This window comes from Musca autumnalis, unplaced genomic scaffold, assembly GCF_047663935.1.
Source record: "Musca autumnalis isolate F117 unplaced genomic scaffold, ASM4766393v1 scaffold_3, whole genome shotgun sequence".
Classification (NCBI taxonomy): Eukaryota; Metazoa; Arthropoda; class Insecta; order Diptera; family Muscidae; genus Musca; species Musca autumnalis.
In genome coordinates, this window is record NW_027411866.1 from 133,143,567 (window position 1) to 133,160,422 (window position 16,856).

The 16,856-nt window shown below is 38.0% G+C and overlaps 1 protein-coding gene across 2 annotated transcripts in view; it reads right to left on the reverse strand.

The window, feature by feature from the left end:
* Rala (Ras-like protein A) overlaps nucleotides 1-16,856 on the reverse strand; it is a 103,060-nt gene that overhangs the window by 15,624 nt on the left and 70,580 nt on the right. For both annotated transcript variants that reach the window (XM_073974461.1, XM_073974460.1), the window contains exon 4: nucleotides 3,315-3,489. In XM_073974461.1, the coding sequence (XP_073830562.1) occupies nucleotides 3,315-3,489 (175 nt within the window). The remainder of the gene's footprint in view (nucleotides 1-3,314; nucleotides 3,490-16,856) is intronic.

Genomic DNA, 16,856 nt, shown 5'->3' on the forward strand with positions numbered 1-16,856 from the left:
ACTTAGATTTTTTTTTTAAATCACTTAGATTTTTTTAAAGCAAAGTTTTTTCAGGGGTAAATCCATACTTCTTGAGAAAACAGCCCGAAAGTTGTAAAAAACCCTATGGCACCATATGTAGTGGCCGGAAAGCTCGAACCGAATACTGCGTTCGTCCACACTTTGGATAGTGTAATATTTCTTCGAATATTAGATGAAATTCGAAGGTGGTGCTTATAGGTCCACTCCTTCCGGTACCTCCCCAACAAAAGCTCGAAAATATTCGCTAAAATGATACGCGCGTTATCTCGTTGATGTAGCAACCGATTTGGTCCAAACTATGGATATCTAAATATTGTCGAAACTTTATTGACGTTCAAATTTGTGCCCAATCCTTGTGGTACCACCCACATAAATGTTCAACATTTTTGTGTGGATAAGGGTCTGTTCGAGGATCCTTTATACATTTTTACCAAAGGTATCAATCTATCGATATCCCCCCAAACGTTTGAGCTTTAATCCGATCCATACTTTTGTCGGTTCATACGCCGATTTTTTTTTTTTTTTTTGCTTGAGTGGAGTATTCCCCCATTGGCTTAACTTCATTTATTACCCTCTATTACAGAGAGTAATGTTTTTCAAAACGAACAGACTGTGTTGCAAAATTCTACTGAACGCTACCAATATCATGATTTCATCCCGGCGAAGGGAATTATCAATTGGCTTCTCAGTTTTTGAAATTATGTCTTTTTAGCGAAAACCGGAACTCTTTAAGTGTCTAGTATTCCCATATGAATGAGAATCACACTCAATTTTCGGCTTTTCCAAAGGAACACCAAAATCAAAATATTCTGCAGCATGTCAGCACGTATCAACTAAGAATTCGTCGAAAAGTATTTCAATACACACAAGCTGAGGTTGTGCAGCTGCGCCTGTAGCCCAACGTGTCATGTAATTAAAAGTTGGTTCTCTGTTTTGTCCTCATGTGGGTTACCCCACAGGTTTTTGGAATTTTCCCTATCCCATCATTATTTCAAAGGGATGTATGGGCAGATTTTTTGTTCATGCCTTTAACTCTAGACGTGTCGCTTTTAAACGCTTTTCGTTGTCTAGGGCTGTCGTAGTTTGTTCTCCGGCATATTTTGCCAAAGAGTTAGCTATCTCATTACACCTAATTCCTGTATATTCTGGTTGCCATATAATGATCACCGAACCATGATGGGAGTAGTTGTTAACTGAATGTATGCACTCCAATACAGTCCTTTATATATCTGTCTTCTTTGCAATGACCCTAATTGCTATTTTAGTGTCCGTAAGGACATTTATAGTGGTTAGCCTTAAGTTAGCATTAAACCCTTCTGTGACTTCTAGGAATACCGCCTGAAGAATTGTGTCAAAATCCGACATTCGGAGGGAGATATTTGTTTTCGATTCCTCAACAGTAATTAAATAATTATGGGCTACATTTATTTTCAGAAGTGCGGATGGATACGGTGTTATTGCTTCAGATGTGGTAACAATGGGAAAATACTTTTGTATACGTCTATTTTAACCTTAATGCTATTCGTTATTGAATTTTTACCGGGTACAGCAAATAAAGTAAAGGGTGTTTTTTAAGCTAGATAGAACTTTAAATTGTAAAAAGTAACACAAAAAATTAAATTTTGATGAAATTTTTTTTATTTGTTTCAGTATACTCTGACAAATCATCATGAATAGACTCACGCTTGAACAACGCTACGAAATTATCCAAATTTACTTTGAAAATCAGTCGTCGATTCGCGTAACTTATAGACGACTTCGTCATTTGTATGGCGTACATAATCGTCCATCCATGGCGTACATAATCATTTGTTAATAAGCAAAATTGCCGCATATGGAGTGAGACCAATCCACAAGAGACCCTACAGGCTCCATTACATCCAGAAAAATGCACCGTATGGTGCGGTTTTCACGCTGGTGGCATCATCGGACCTTATTTCTTCAAAAATGAGGCCGGAGATCGCGTTACGGTCAATGGAGATCGTTACCGCACCATGATCAATGATTTTTTGTTTGAAAATATGGATGACATTGATACGGAGGAGATGTGGTTTCAACAGGATGGCGCTACGTGCCATACGGCGAACGCAACCATCGACTTATTGAAATCAAAATTTGGCGATAAGTTGATTTCGAGAAGTGGACCTGTCAATTGGCCTCAAATTTGACACCTCTCGATTATTTCCTGTGGGGCTACGTGAAGTCACTGGTTTATGCTGATAAACCAGCAACAATTGATGCCTTGGAGGCCAGCATTGTTCGTGTTATTCGTGACATAGGGCCAGCAGTGCTCGAAAAAGTGGCCAAAAATTGGACGTCCAGAATGCACTTCGTCAAGAACAGCCGCGGTGCCCATATGCCCGAAATCATTTTCAAATGTTAATGTCACGTATAGATCTTTCGTATAAAAAAAATTTTGATTATAATTTAATTTTTTGTGTTATTTTTTACAATTTCAAGTTCTTTCGGGCTTCAAAAAAACACCCTTTATATACTAAACAAAAATAATAAAAAAATCCTATACCGATTATATTTTCAACATTTCCTAAAGAGTGTGTGCTTCAAAAACGAAAAACAATGTGTATGTTTGTCATGCAAAGGATACTATTTATCCTTCGAACGTAGTACATTGTGTATAACAAAAACAAACAAAGAAAAATGGATAATTGAATGAAATAATGAACTAAAACCCAAGGACAATACAATTGTAATGTAAAACATTTTCCATGACTTTTATTAATGAAAAATAAAATTGCATTTAAAATCGGTAAAGTGGAGGGGAAACATGAAAAATAACTTAAAAGAAATGCAAAGTAAATAGTTGAACTATAAAATTAAAAAAGGGTTCAAAAATAAAAAAAAATATAAGGGGGGAAATAAAAAAGTGTTGTGTGTATTAAAAAAAGAACAACCAGAAATGTGTTTCTCTGGATAACAATAACAACAGCAACAATATTAACATAACCAATACAAACAACAACAATAATAATAAGAGCAACAACGACAATACTTATAAGAAAGGATTGGTAACAAAACACAAAAACATAATATTCAGCTGCATTTAGTAGAAGAAAAAAAACTTAAAAACAAAAAATACAATACAAGAAAATGAAATGAAAAAAGTTCTCTAAAAGTTACCCTAGTTGTTTGCATTTTTAAATTTAAGAAAGAGTTGTTTTGATTTTGTAAGGAAGGAGGAAATAGCTTGGAGAAGGAAGGAAAAGGGGATTGTTGTATGAGGGATAGGAAATGGAAGTCACAAGTAATATAAATAAAATCAAAAGCAGTCTTACCTTATCAACATTTTCACGTGTTTTAGCCGATGTTTCCACATATGGCACCTGCCATTGCTGGGCTCTTTGCTGACACTCGTTCAGGGCCACTCTGCGCCTGTCACTTAAATCGCATTTGTTACCAACCAACAGGAATGGTATGCTTTCGTCATTTTTAACGCGCAATATTTGTTCCCTGTAAATGAAGAAGGAAGGAATAATAGACAATGAAATGGAGAATTAATAAACGAAATGAAATTAAAGTAGTAAAAACAAGGGGAATTAGGCTATAAACAATGTTTTAATGGATTCTGATTAATAATATTGAACATACAGTTCTGTACAAAAGAAAAGCAGTGGGGTACATGGATATCTGGGGGGTTACTCTCTATTGCGATGGGTAAGAAAAATGCGATGCGTAAGAAAAATGCGATGCGTAAGGAAATTAAATGCGTCTCTAATACGTTTTCGTATCTCCTTTCGCAAGTATTTTTGTTCCTTTTTCCTTTCTGTCACCGCCGCAATCTGTAATACAAAAGCATATGTCAAAATCGTGCGTTAACGCAAATATCTTGCGCTAACAAAATACCAAACGCAAACGCATCGCAATACAGAGTAACCCCCCAGAATTTGCAATTCCAATTAGAATTGTCTGGACCCATGGAAGACCAATTCCACATATCTTGGCCATCAATGCAGATGAATACAAAATGGTGGAGTGCACAAGGAGGGTGGAAAGCTACCTATTGTAAAGGCCTTGGAGCTGATGCAAATTAACTTAAGTGGTTCTGAGTTGTGGACAAAATGAAATTACGTTCTGATGGGTACCGGGACACTGTGACATTTCCGGGAACCAGATTGTCGATGAGCATTAAGGATCATAGAGTCCCAATAATAAAATTAAGGAATCTGTACATTAACAAGGCTGAGAAGAGAATTGATGTATGGGTCTCCATGAGCACTGCTATGTAAGATCCAAATCACGTTCGTAAGATAAAAACAATGTCGATTACAGGAGCCCAGCAAACCAAATGTCTGATGTCCGACATATCTGAACAATTTCGGCAGCAAAGTCGTTAAGATTTCGTTCCGATTTCTAAACGATTTTTCGGAGAGGAAATAGTTCAGATTTTGTACCGATTTCGTTCCGATTTCCAAACAAATGTCGGAAAGAAATGTCCTTTCCGAATTTCCCAAGGATTTTCTTCAGATTTCGTTACGAAATCGGACCGAAATCGCTCCGATGTCGCTCCGACATTTCGTTCCGAAATTATGTCAACCACTTCATACAACTTTCGTTAAGATATCGTTACGATTTCGGATCAGTAGTGGGATTCTGTAACTCATTTTTGCTCTTATCGATAATTGTCGGTAAAATTAAAATGCTTATAATTTCAATAATTAACGAAATTTTTCGGTAAGTTAACGATGAATAAAAAGTAGTCGTTAGCTTCTACCGACACAAACAGTGATGCCAACTTTCCTTTATGTTTTTAGTCATAATTTTGCGATTTAATTTCACCGATTTTTGTCGGTAACAGCAAAAATGAGTTACAGAATCCCACTACAGATATCGGACGTATCGTCCGAATTTTGTTCCGATTTCGTTACGATGTCGGTACGATTGGTTTGCTGAGATGATGTAGATAGAGACCATCGAACTCAAAAGTTTTAACACATTTAAGTAATGTTTGTATTCCCACCTATATATGTATATATATCAAAATTAATGTCTTGTCGACCAGAGTTGATCTCCGTCTGTCCATATAAACATTGGAATCACAGATGGGGTGGAAACGGGGGGTCCCAGAGAGAAAGAGAGATAAACCTATTAATTTTCGAGATGATCAGACAATATTCAGTGATCGAAATAGGCGTAAAAACTTTCTATCTACAATAGTCAACATGTTTATATCTCCGCTTTTATTGGGAAGAGAAAAACTTGACAATGAAAGTAGAATATCCCATTTTTACAATGGTGACAAGTAGTTTGACGAAGATGGTCAAACTATGGAGATGCCGAAAATGGTTGCCAATCCACCCCCACGGAGGCCGGTTCTATGCACCGGATAGACTCGCTGAAATCTTCACCAGGGGTTATACCAACAATTGTGTCTTCAATTCCATGGCAGCGGGTTCTTTGTACCGACTGACCCAAAAGCAAAGCGTTTTGGAATACGGATTACGAAACACCGCTGCAGTCTCCCAACAACTACAAACCCCACAAGTTGTTATTCAGCGCCCAAAAATGCATCGTTCCGACAATTCAATTGCAACGGTATCCACAGCAAAGTCAGCGAATTGTATACTTTATGAGTCGGAGATATATCATGGTCGCAGCGATCCAGGAAACAAGGCTCACCGTCACCAGTAGCTTGCAACCTTGCGATGGCTAAAACTTTTTTGCAAAAGGTTCGTATAACAAATGTAAGAGGAGAACTTGCCTACCATATGCACCAGTCTGTCCAGTAAAGGACCTATATCGCTGTGGGTACTGTCGATCTAGAGCAGCTTAATATGTATGCACCGCCAATACTTGTTGTGTTCTGCTTTATATACCTGAAACCTCATGAGCTTTGGCAATCCGTCCTAGGCAATGAGCCGCTCCAACGAGGATAAGCGGAAATTGTCACAGGTAATGTAAGGCAAAGGTTCGAAAATTTACCAATCACCGCTTCATTCCCTCAGATCCTCGGCTAGCTGACATCATCACTGCTGCAGCCCCTAGCTAGAGAGGCAAATTAGCGTGATAAGCTTCGCCGTACGAACCCTGAAGACCCAAGAGTTTGGGAACTTACTCTTCAAGCATAATCTGAAAAAGTGGATAGACCACTTGCAATTGTGATAATTAAGTAAATTGTGGACCACGGTTCAGCGACTCTCGAATCCGCGAAAAAAAGCGATAAAACGGATGTTACTTGGCGTTGACAAAACCGAGGAGTTGTGCGTGTTATTTTAACCGGCAAATTATAGAGCATCTCGAGAGTAATAGAACGAAGATGAAACGCTCTCAGCCGACCCCTCTGCTCAGGAGGTAGCACCGCAATTTACGATGAAAGATGTTGCACATGTCATCAGTAATACGAATCATCCAAAGCATTGTGCGCATACGGAATCTCAATGACAACTGCATTAACCCGTTGTTGAGTATTTGGCAAGTGTCCTCAAGTTATTGTTAGCCACCCATAATGTAGCAGAAGGCTGGCAAGTTGAAATGGTGTTCCCGATACTGAAACCAAGCAAGGATGCCAGCAGGGGCGAATCGTTCAGGCAGATCTCCCGGAAAATACACCGAACCATATAAACATTGCACCCCATATCAAACGTACAGTGCGAGCGAACATTCATGGTGGCTCTGGATCTACCGAAGGCCTTGGATAACGTCAACCTGTTGTTCGACGACATAATCAAGATAGAGATAGGCATTATAATTATATAATTGTTCCACAAACATCCCAGAAGGGACAAGGGAGACTTCTCTCATATCAATGAGTGCACCCCAATTCATATTAGCGCAATGATATGGGACCTACTGTTTGTCGCCGAGTGCGAACGGCGTGTCTAAGACACCACTTGTAAAGACATTTTACAAGGCTGAAATACTCAGGAAATGTCGCCAACATAATCTGGCCACATAATCTACTGAAGAGAAATCCGAGGGGAAGGATGAGATACATCGACGCCAAACAACATGTGTCTTTTGATTTTGAGTCTAGGACACCCTCTGCTTTGCGAAGTGAGAGGACGGACGCAGTTCTACTTTCTGATATTGTGACCTATATCGACTTTGATACCATGCACACAGATCTGCCAGATCTATGCGGCTTTTCCTAAGTAGAACTTATTGAGTTTGTGGAGGAAGAAACACAGTCCTCCTCCTGAAGGTTGGGGTACTGGAAACATTCTCTTGCTAGTTCATCAACTTTCTCATTTCCCAACAAAATGGAGCACCCATACTACAAGTTTTTTAACATTAGAGAAGGACCATAATGCAGCCTGGCTATCCACGTATACTGTGACTACCCTAGTTATAACGTTTGTCAATTCCGCTAGTAACTCTAAGGCTTAAAACATTGCAAAAATTTTTTGCCGGAAAAACATTGCAGTTGTCATTAAGATAATACAAGCCACAGCTATTTGGCTAGTAAGAACAAGGTCCTTAAATCGTTGGTCGGCAGCACTTGGAGTGCTCACAAGGAAACCTTGTTTACCTTTTATAAAGCAATATGTCGGTCAGTGGCTCGCTATGCGACGTCAGTGCGGTATGCAAATGTTAGCCCTACGCAGTGGGCTAACATTCAAACCTGTCAGAATGCCGTCTTGAGGACTGCAGCAGGCAGCCTCGCCATGACACCAATGGAACATCTTCATGAGGAGGCGAAGATTTTACTGAATTTATCAGCAAAATAAGATATTATCGAAGCAGTACCTGCTTGGGTGTTACCGCCGTGAGCATTCCTGCCACAGTCTAGTGGACAGGCTTCCCCCACCTAGACACGTCAGGATGGAATTTCATATTCTAGAGGGAGATCAAAAGGTATAAGCAAGGACCTCTATATCAATGAGCCGATCAAGCATGTATAGTGTGAATGACGTATTCGGAATCAGAGTATCGGAGTCCACCCCCATTACAGCAGAAGAACGCCAGCTATCAAGGCAACCACAAAAGATTTTAGCGCAGTTAAGATCCGGACGACGCATTATCCTCAATTCATATTGGGACCGAATTAATGGTACGATACTCAACACATGCCCGCACGACACGCTAAATTTTTTAACTGTCCAACTAATCAAAATCGCCTGCCTCCTGATTTTATGAATGCAGCCGGTCGAGTTTGCCGAATTTTTGAACGAATGATATACGAACGAACGAATTTACCTGCCGATGCAGATGATCCACACTCATCCTCTGGACACATCCACTGTCCAAAACTCGGGATGAGTAATTTAGGACCGACTGATGGCAACAGTGGTATGCATGGAGAATGTAAGGAGTTCATTGAAGGTAACGGTTGGAATGGTCAGATCGCCGATCTTGGCTTCTTTCCTTCTTTTACTTACTGAATTTTAATAACAAATATTTATCTCCACCTCTTTCTGGTGTATTAAAGAAATGAAAGCTGCTAATTAAGAATGGACTTAAATATACAACATATAACAAATGGAGTTATCCCAATATTCCATTTTGGAACTTTCATCCGAATCGACTTTTTTACCCTCAGCCTTTAGGCTAGAAAGGGTATATACACTTTGATACGACCAAAAATGAGATTCATCGAAATAATTGTTTTACACCCCAAGTAGGTTTGGACGAAATTCGTTTCAGACAATTTGGAGTCGTCTGTTCGTCTGACTGGTGCGCACGATAACTATCGAACGGATCAACCGATTAGAACCAAATTTTGGGCATCGCAATATTTTGTCTCCACTCCTTCGGGCATCTCCCCCACAAAACTCAAAATTTTTCTGTAAATGGTTTGAACAATAATTCTTGAAGCGAGCAATCGATTTGGTCCAAACTTTGCACATCGTATTATTCCTTCCAGATATAGATCGGGTTCGAATATGGACTACATTGGTCCACTCCTTCAGGTACCTCCCACACAAAATTCGGATAAAGTGAAGTTTAAGAGATCCTTTCGGATCGTTTTGAAATTTGTTTCAATAAGTTGTCCCTGCGGTTCCCTTTACGACGGTACAATTTTTTTCTTGTGCAAGTCCATACTTCCTGAGACATTGGCCTAAAAGCTCCAAGAAACCCGGACGGTATAAACAAAATGGCAAATCCGCAAAATAATTCTCGCAGGGAGTTTATGTTTGGTACAGACTTTGCATATCGTTTTTTTTTTCATCCAGTCATGTATCAGGTTGGAATATGAACTATATCAATTCACTTCTTCGTATACCTCTCACACAAAATTCGGATAAAGTGAAGTTTAATAGCTTCTCTCGGATCGCCTTGAATTTTTCCAGCAGGTTGTCCCTGCGACTCCCATTATGACGGTACAATTTTTTTCTTGGGCAAGTCCATACTTCCAGTGATATTGGCCTTAATGTTCCAAGAAACCCTGACGGCACGAACCAAAATGGCAAATACGCTAGATAATTCTCGCAGGAGTTTCTGATTGGTGCAGATTTTCCACATCATATTATTTTATCCAGTCATGTATCAGGTTGGAATATGGACTATATCGATCCACTCCTTCGGGTACCTCCCACACAAAATTCGAAAAAAGGGAAGTTTAAGAGCTCATCTTGCATAGTTTTGATTCTTTTTTCAGTAGGTTGTTCTAGCGGCTTCATTTTCAACGGTACAATCTTTTTCCGGAGTAAGTCAATACATCCTGAGATAATGGTCCAAACACCAAAAACCTCCCGACACATACTAAAATAACTCTAAAACTTTTTCAAACATTTCTTTCAAAATTAGTTTAACGTAATTTAATATTTTGAGTCCTTTATGAAGTGGTTTGGTTACTAAAAATGTTTGGTATATGCCAATGATTTGGTGTATAGCCCCCCATTACGGTACATACAGATTTTAAAGCAAACTCGTGATACAGAATCAATATATTTTATATACGGCATAATTACTGTGTTTGGTTTTTTTTTGTCAGTGGCTGTGGGTATATCTCCGTCAGCACAGCTGACTGATACTTTCTGACTTGTTATTAACAATTTTAAAACATTAGACGTTGTTCATTTTATATTTGTCCAAAAAGGGAATATTTTTGTCAATTCGGCAAGAATATTGCATAATTAAGTGATTCTAGCATTTTTCAACGTTTTTAAATATTGATTTTTAAAGAATTTCACTTTTTAAAATTATTTTCCGTGCAGGAAAATTCCGAGGGAAACATTCATGATTGCCTGAAAATGTTCCACAGAAGGACTCCTATTCATTATTTTATAAAATGTCTCTATAACAACTTGTTCTTATAGGCGCCCTAAAAAAGGGCAAGAATAGATAAATAATAGCTTCAGTTGATAATTGGGTTGCCTCTGACAAATTACATAATTCTCAACATTTGATCCTAACGTTCATAAATCATAAATGTGAAAAAAAAAACTGTCAAACATATTATTATAATCTCATATTTTTCACATTTACAGGTATGTTGAAAAGATTATAGTCGACAGTTCCACATGCAAGTTCGTTCGTTCGCTCGTTTGTATGTCTGTCTGTCTATCTCTGCCTTTACGCGCAGTATACATTAATGTTATGTTCTCATTTACCTAGTTTTTTTACGACTTCTAATGAATGTCTCATAAAAGCCAAATAGAAACAGGGCGCGCTAAGAGTTCTTCCATATACTGGCTTGAGCAAGGGGAGGTGAGGGATGGGTAGGCCACACACATGGATACATCATCATCGTACCACAAAACTATTCCAATGTTGAAATATATAATGGATATGAATATGAATGCATGTTGAAAAGGCTATGTAAGTTGAGAGTAAGGGATAGCCGTGCATAAAGCGACAAAAAACTCCATGCTGGGCGGTTTAAGGGAGCAGTGAAAAAACTCGACAACTCTAAAAATTAATGTAAACATAACACGCTAACTTTAAGTTGTTTCCAACTCCCTTCCCTCACATACACACACACACACCTCTTTCATATTTTAGTTACAATATTTTTTAGTAGAACGAACATATCAGCGGCTCTAAGTTTTGCAGGTGGCATAACACTTGTTATTCCCAGCTAGCAGAGAACTCGGTTACATATATTTCCGTAAAAACAAACTCATTAGAAGCAATGCTATGCTTTTTAACGTTTTTCTTCCTTATTGTAGGTCGCGTTCATTGGGGATTTTATGTTAAGAGGGAATATAATTTATGGCTGGCTGGAGTATTGATTCAAGGAGTTATGCTTTTCAGGCGTTAGCCTGAAATAACACATGTTTATGAATCCATAAAAAAATGAAGACATCATATATGACAACAATTTTTGGGGGAAATTTGTGGGGCTTTTTATTGTGGGGGAAGATTGAACGTTTATTTGGAAGAAGAAAAATCCTTGGCGCCAAAATTATGTCTGAAATTGCGTCATGTTTTTTGGCCTATATGTAAATTGTTTTAGTTTGATAGGCATATTAAAGTCACACGTGCTTCAAGTCACAAGACAATAGAAACGTTGAACAGACGATATATGTAAATTGTTTGAAGGAAAAGGAGGATGGTTCAATGAAAAAAAAAAAAACAATTTGAATACCAACAATTAAAAAACGTTGAGTTCAGCCGGGTCGAACTTTTTATACCCTCCACCATAAAATAGTCCTTAATAAAAAGTAATAATTAGATTCCTTTCACAATTTTTGTTGGAAACATTTTTCGACCATGGATACTCCAAAATGTATTCATTCAGCCAGGTGAAAGATACCGCCTATGGGGCTATATCAAAGTGTAGGTAGACAATTACAATTTTTGGTGGAGAAGTTTTATATTTGCAGGGAACCTCAAAAGCTAAGACCCTCAAAATACCGAAATTCGGGAGGTACCGTTATATGGGAGCTATACCAAAACATGGACCTATGTTCACGATTTTTAGTGAAGGAGTTTTGTGGCCACCTTCGTCACCACTGAAAATTCAAATGTCAAATTAAAGATAGTTCGATTTTTGGTGCTAAGTTTCGTGACCACAGAAAACCTCAAATGTCAAATTACAGCTAGTTCGGTCAAAAATTGTAGCTAAAATCCTCAAAATACCGAAAATCGGGAGGTACCGTGATATGCGAGCTATACCAAAACTGTGTTCTATGTTGACGATTTTTGGTGGAGAAGTTTCGTGACCACTGAGAACATCAAATGTCAAATTACAGCTAGTTCGGTTAAAAATTATAGCTAAAAATCTCAAAATACCGAAAATCGGGAGGTACCGTTATATGGGGGCTATACCAAAACATGGACCTATATTGACGATTTTTGGTGGAGAAGTTACGTAGCCACTGAGAACCTTAAATGCCAAAATACAGATAGTTCGGTTAAAAATTGTAGCTAAAACCCTTAAAATACCGAAAATCGGGAGGTGCCTTTATATGGGGGCTATAACAAAACATGGACCTATATTGACGATTTTTGGTGGAGAAGTTTCTTGGCCACTGAGATCCTCAAATATCAGATTACAGCTAGCTCGGTTAAAGATTATAGCTAAAAATCTCAAAATGCCGAAAATCAGGCTATACCAAAACATGATAATTTGCCCATAATTTTTGGGATATAAGTTTGTTGATCACTAGGAACCCTAAATGTCAAATTAAAGCCAACTCGATTTGAAAATGTGGCAAAAAACGTCAAAATACCTGAAATCGGGTGGTACCGTTATATGGGGACTATATCAAAGCGTGGACCGATATAGCCCATCTACGAACTTGACCTGCCTGCAAACAAAAGACACATCTTCCCAAACTTTTGGCGTCCTATCTCCATTTTTTGGATGCTAGAGTGATTACCATAGACGGACAGCCAAGGGAACTGATGAGATCCTGTGGCGAGGATCGAAACTACTCTTTTCTGCCTTACCCCTTTGCGAACAATGCCAAACCTTCTCCACTAATAAATTAGTTGTTTTAAATATTAAAACAACAACAATGGGATTAAGACAGACTATTTTAAAAAATCAAAATTGTAGCATAGATCTAATCTAATAAGCTCTTGTAACGACATCCGCAGCAAAGTCAGAAGAATTGTATACTTTATGGTGGCTGCGATCCAGGAAACAAAGCTCACCGTTACCTGTATCCGACGGCGTAGCACACTCCTCTTAACCCTTTTACTTTCTTCAAACTATACGTGCATCTCTTCGGATCTGTCGCTGTGACGCCATTGGAAGCAACAGCCTATCCTCATCCCTCCTTCCCTGTTCTGTATACGGAAGACCCTTAGATGGGTATTTTTTTCTATAGCAGACCTTTGGAAGGTAGAAGAAAAAGCCCTTCAGTAGGTCTGCAGTTTGTGATGAAATTACTGTACCATTTGAGGGTCTTCTGTTCATCTGCAGGAAAATAAACGGTCAGGTTTTCCGTGGAAAGTAATGATATCAGTATTATTGTGCGAATATTAAGTATTAATAGGGTCTATTATGTTTTAAAGATCTCATATAGGAAAGCCTAAAGGAGACTTAGATCTCATACTACATACTTTTTAGATGTACTTCCGACTTAATATTGCACCCATAAGTTGAAGTTGAGGGATTACGAATGTGGTATCACATGGATGCCACCGTGGTGCAATGGTATGCACACCCGGCTTGCGCACATAAGGTCGTGGATTCGATTGCCCGGCCAGGCAACATCAAAACACTTTTCAACGGTGGCAAAATACCCCTCAGTAATGTTGGCGACATTTCCTGAGTATTTCAGTCATGTAAAACTCCTCTACAAAAGTGGTGTCTTAGACACGCCATTCGGACTCGGCGATAAACTGTAGGTCACATATCATTGAGCTAATATGAATCGGTGTGCACTCATTGATATGTGAGAAGTCTCTCTTGTCCCTTATGGGATGTTTGTGGAACAATTATATATATTATCACATGAAACATTTAAATTTTTCCAAAGCCTTACCCTTCAGCGTAATATTAAAAATGTAACAAAATAAAAACAAGAATAAAAATGTACTATTATACAAACTCCACAAGGAATTAAAACCATTTTTTTTAATCACTATTCCAGTTTCTAGGACATTTGTATGTGGTTTTGTTTTAATTTCGACAAGCAATTGTTGTAGTTTTTTTTTTTTCTATTTGTATAGATAAAAACAAATTTTCACACACTCTTGGTGGCGTTGTACTAAATAATTTATAAAAGAAACAAATAAGTACCAAGATTTTCAACAACATTTCATTCTCTGCTGCTATCCATTCAAACAATTCATTTATTTCCCATATATTACAAATGCGTGTGTTTCTTCACACAATTGTTTTCTACATTAGATCCGTATCCAATCTCTCCATCTCTCTCTCTGTCCGTTCCAACAAAAGAAGAAAAAAAAAAAAAACAATTGACAAATGAAAAACTTGAGGCAAGATGATGGTGATAGATAAGATTCTATAAAAATTAACCGCAATTTTTTTTATTTCCAGCTAAATCTAATACTGAAAATCTTAGTGTTTGGTTTTTTTATAATTAAAACGCTATACCTATATTTTTACACAGTGTTACAAAATGTATATCCACAGCATTCATCGAATGATGTGTTGGCTTTATGGCCATACGCCATTTAGAAAAGTTATTAAGAGGAGTACTAAAGAAGTATTGTTCATTGTTTTACTATTTTTACTCTCCTAGTTGCTTTACTGGTTTATAATATCAGACCACAAAGCTGAACAAATGTACCATTACTCATACTGATATTTTCACAAGGAATTTTCATTTCAGTTACAGTGACTTAATTTTACTTCAGTTCTTATTTCCTTGCCTATCCTGTGAAAGGCATGTTGTATAGTTAGTTCCCCTGGCCAAATAAAACCCCTTTCTGACGTGTATTTGCATTAATTGTTTGATATTGATTACCGAAGAAATGTATGACTCATATCCACAAACACTTGATAACGGCAGCAACCACACATCAACCAACCACTCGATTTCTGATACATTCGTCAGTTGAGTGCTGGCGAATAAAACCACCTCACTCAACATCCCCTTCCAACAACCACATACATATTTAAGTAATTTCCAAAGTATTTATGTTTCATATATTTTGTTTTCTCATCCCCTCCCCCCAACGATCATTACCCCACCGCTAATTAGGCTATAAATAAACGATAGTTTATTTCAGGGTTAACAAATTACTGATAAAACAATTCACAAATGCTATAGCAAAAACAACAATAACATTAATATTTTTTGTTTGTTTTCGTATTAAAATTGTAACTTAAATGCCTCCACTACTCACGCGACTATATAACTGCATTACCAAGTTACACAGTAAGAACAATGGCAAAAAACTAAACCTTAAACTTGTTATTTGTTTTTGTTACACACATAAAGGGTGCATGTAGAAGTTCTAGAGAAGGTGAATCATTTGACATTATTCGGTTAGTTTGTATTGTACAAAACTAATTAATGGACTTTGAAGCCAGCCCACCATAACATTCGATATCTTTCGACAATTTAATTAAATTTTATGTATTAAGCAGTACTTCACCGGGTAAGCATTCATCGATCTAAAGAGCGAAGATCTTCTCGGAGAAGAATTTCTAAAGTTTTTCAATGGGAGGAATATAGAAGTACCCATTCTTTGAGAAACGGTCTATAAAAGCATCCTTTCTTTGATAATGGTTCTATAGAAGCATCCTTTTTGAGAAAGGTTCTATAGAAGCATCCTTTATTTGAGAAAGGGTCTATAGAAAAGTACCCTTCCTTTCCTTTGGGAAAGCTCCCATTCTTTGAGAAAGGGTCCACAGAAGCACCCTTTCTTTGAGAAAGGGTCTCGAGAAGCTTCCTTTCTTTTAGAAAGGGTCTAGAGAAAGAGTCTTTCTTTTAGAAAGGGTCTAGAGAAAGAGTCTTTCTTTTAGAAAGGGTCTAGAGAAAGAGTCTTTCTTTTAGAAAGGGTATAGAGAAAGAACCTTTCTTTGACAAAGGGTCTAGAGAAAGATCCTTTCTTTGAAAAAGGGTCTAAGAAGCACCCTTTCTTAAGCACCCTTTCCTTGAGAAAGGGTGCTTAGAAGCACCCTTTCTTTGAGAAAGGGTCTATAGAAGCACCCTTTCTTTGAGAAAGGGTCTATAGAAGCACCCTTTCTTTGAGAAAGGGTCTATAGAGGCACCCTTTCTTTTAGAAAGGGTCTATAGAAGCACCCTTTCTTTGAGAAAGGATCTATAGAAGCACCCTTTCATTGAGAAAGGGTCTAACCCTTTCATTGAGAAAGGGTCTAAAGAAGCACCCTTTCTTAAGCACCCTTTCTTTGAGAAAGGATCTATAGAAGCACCCTTTCTTTGAGAAAGGTTCTATAGAAACACCCTTTCTTTGAGAAAGGGTCTATAGAAGCACCCTTTCTTTGAGAAAGGGTCTATAGAAGCACCCTTTCTTTGAGAAAGGGTCTATAGAAGCACTCTTTCTTTGAGAAAGGGTCTATAGAAGAACCCCTTCTTTGAGAAAGTGGCTATAGAAGCAACCTTTGTTTGAGAAATTGTCTATAGAAGCAGCCTTTCTTTGAGAAAGTGTCTATAGAAGCACCCTTTCTTTGAGAAAGGGTCCATAGAATCACCGTTTCCTTGAGATAGGGTCTATAGAAGCACCGCTTCTTGAGAAAGGGTCTATAGAAGCACCCCTTTTTGAGAAAGGGTCTATAGAAGCACCCTTTCTTTGAGAAAAGGTCTATACAAGCGCCCTTTCTCATACAGGGTTTATAGAAACAGTCTTTCTTTGAGAAAGGGTCTACAGAAGCACCCTTGCTTTGAGAAAGTGCCTATAAAAGCATTGATTATTTTAGGAAGGGTCTATTGAAGCCCACTTCTTTGAGAAAGGGTCTATTGAAGCCCACTTTCTTGAGAAAGGGTCTATAGAAGCACCTTTCTTTTGGGAAGGTATCTATAGAAACACCTTTCATTTGGGAAAGTGTCTAT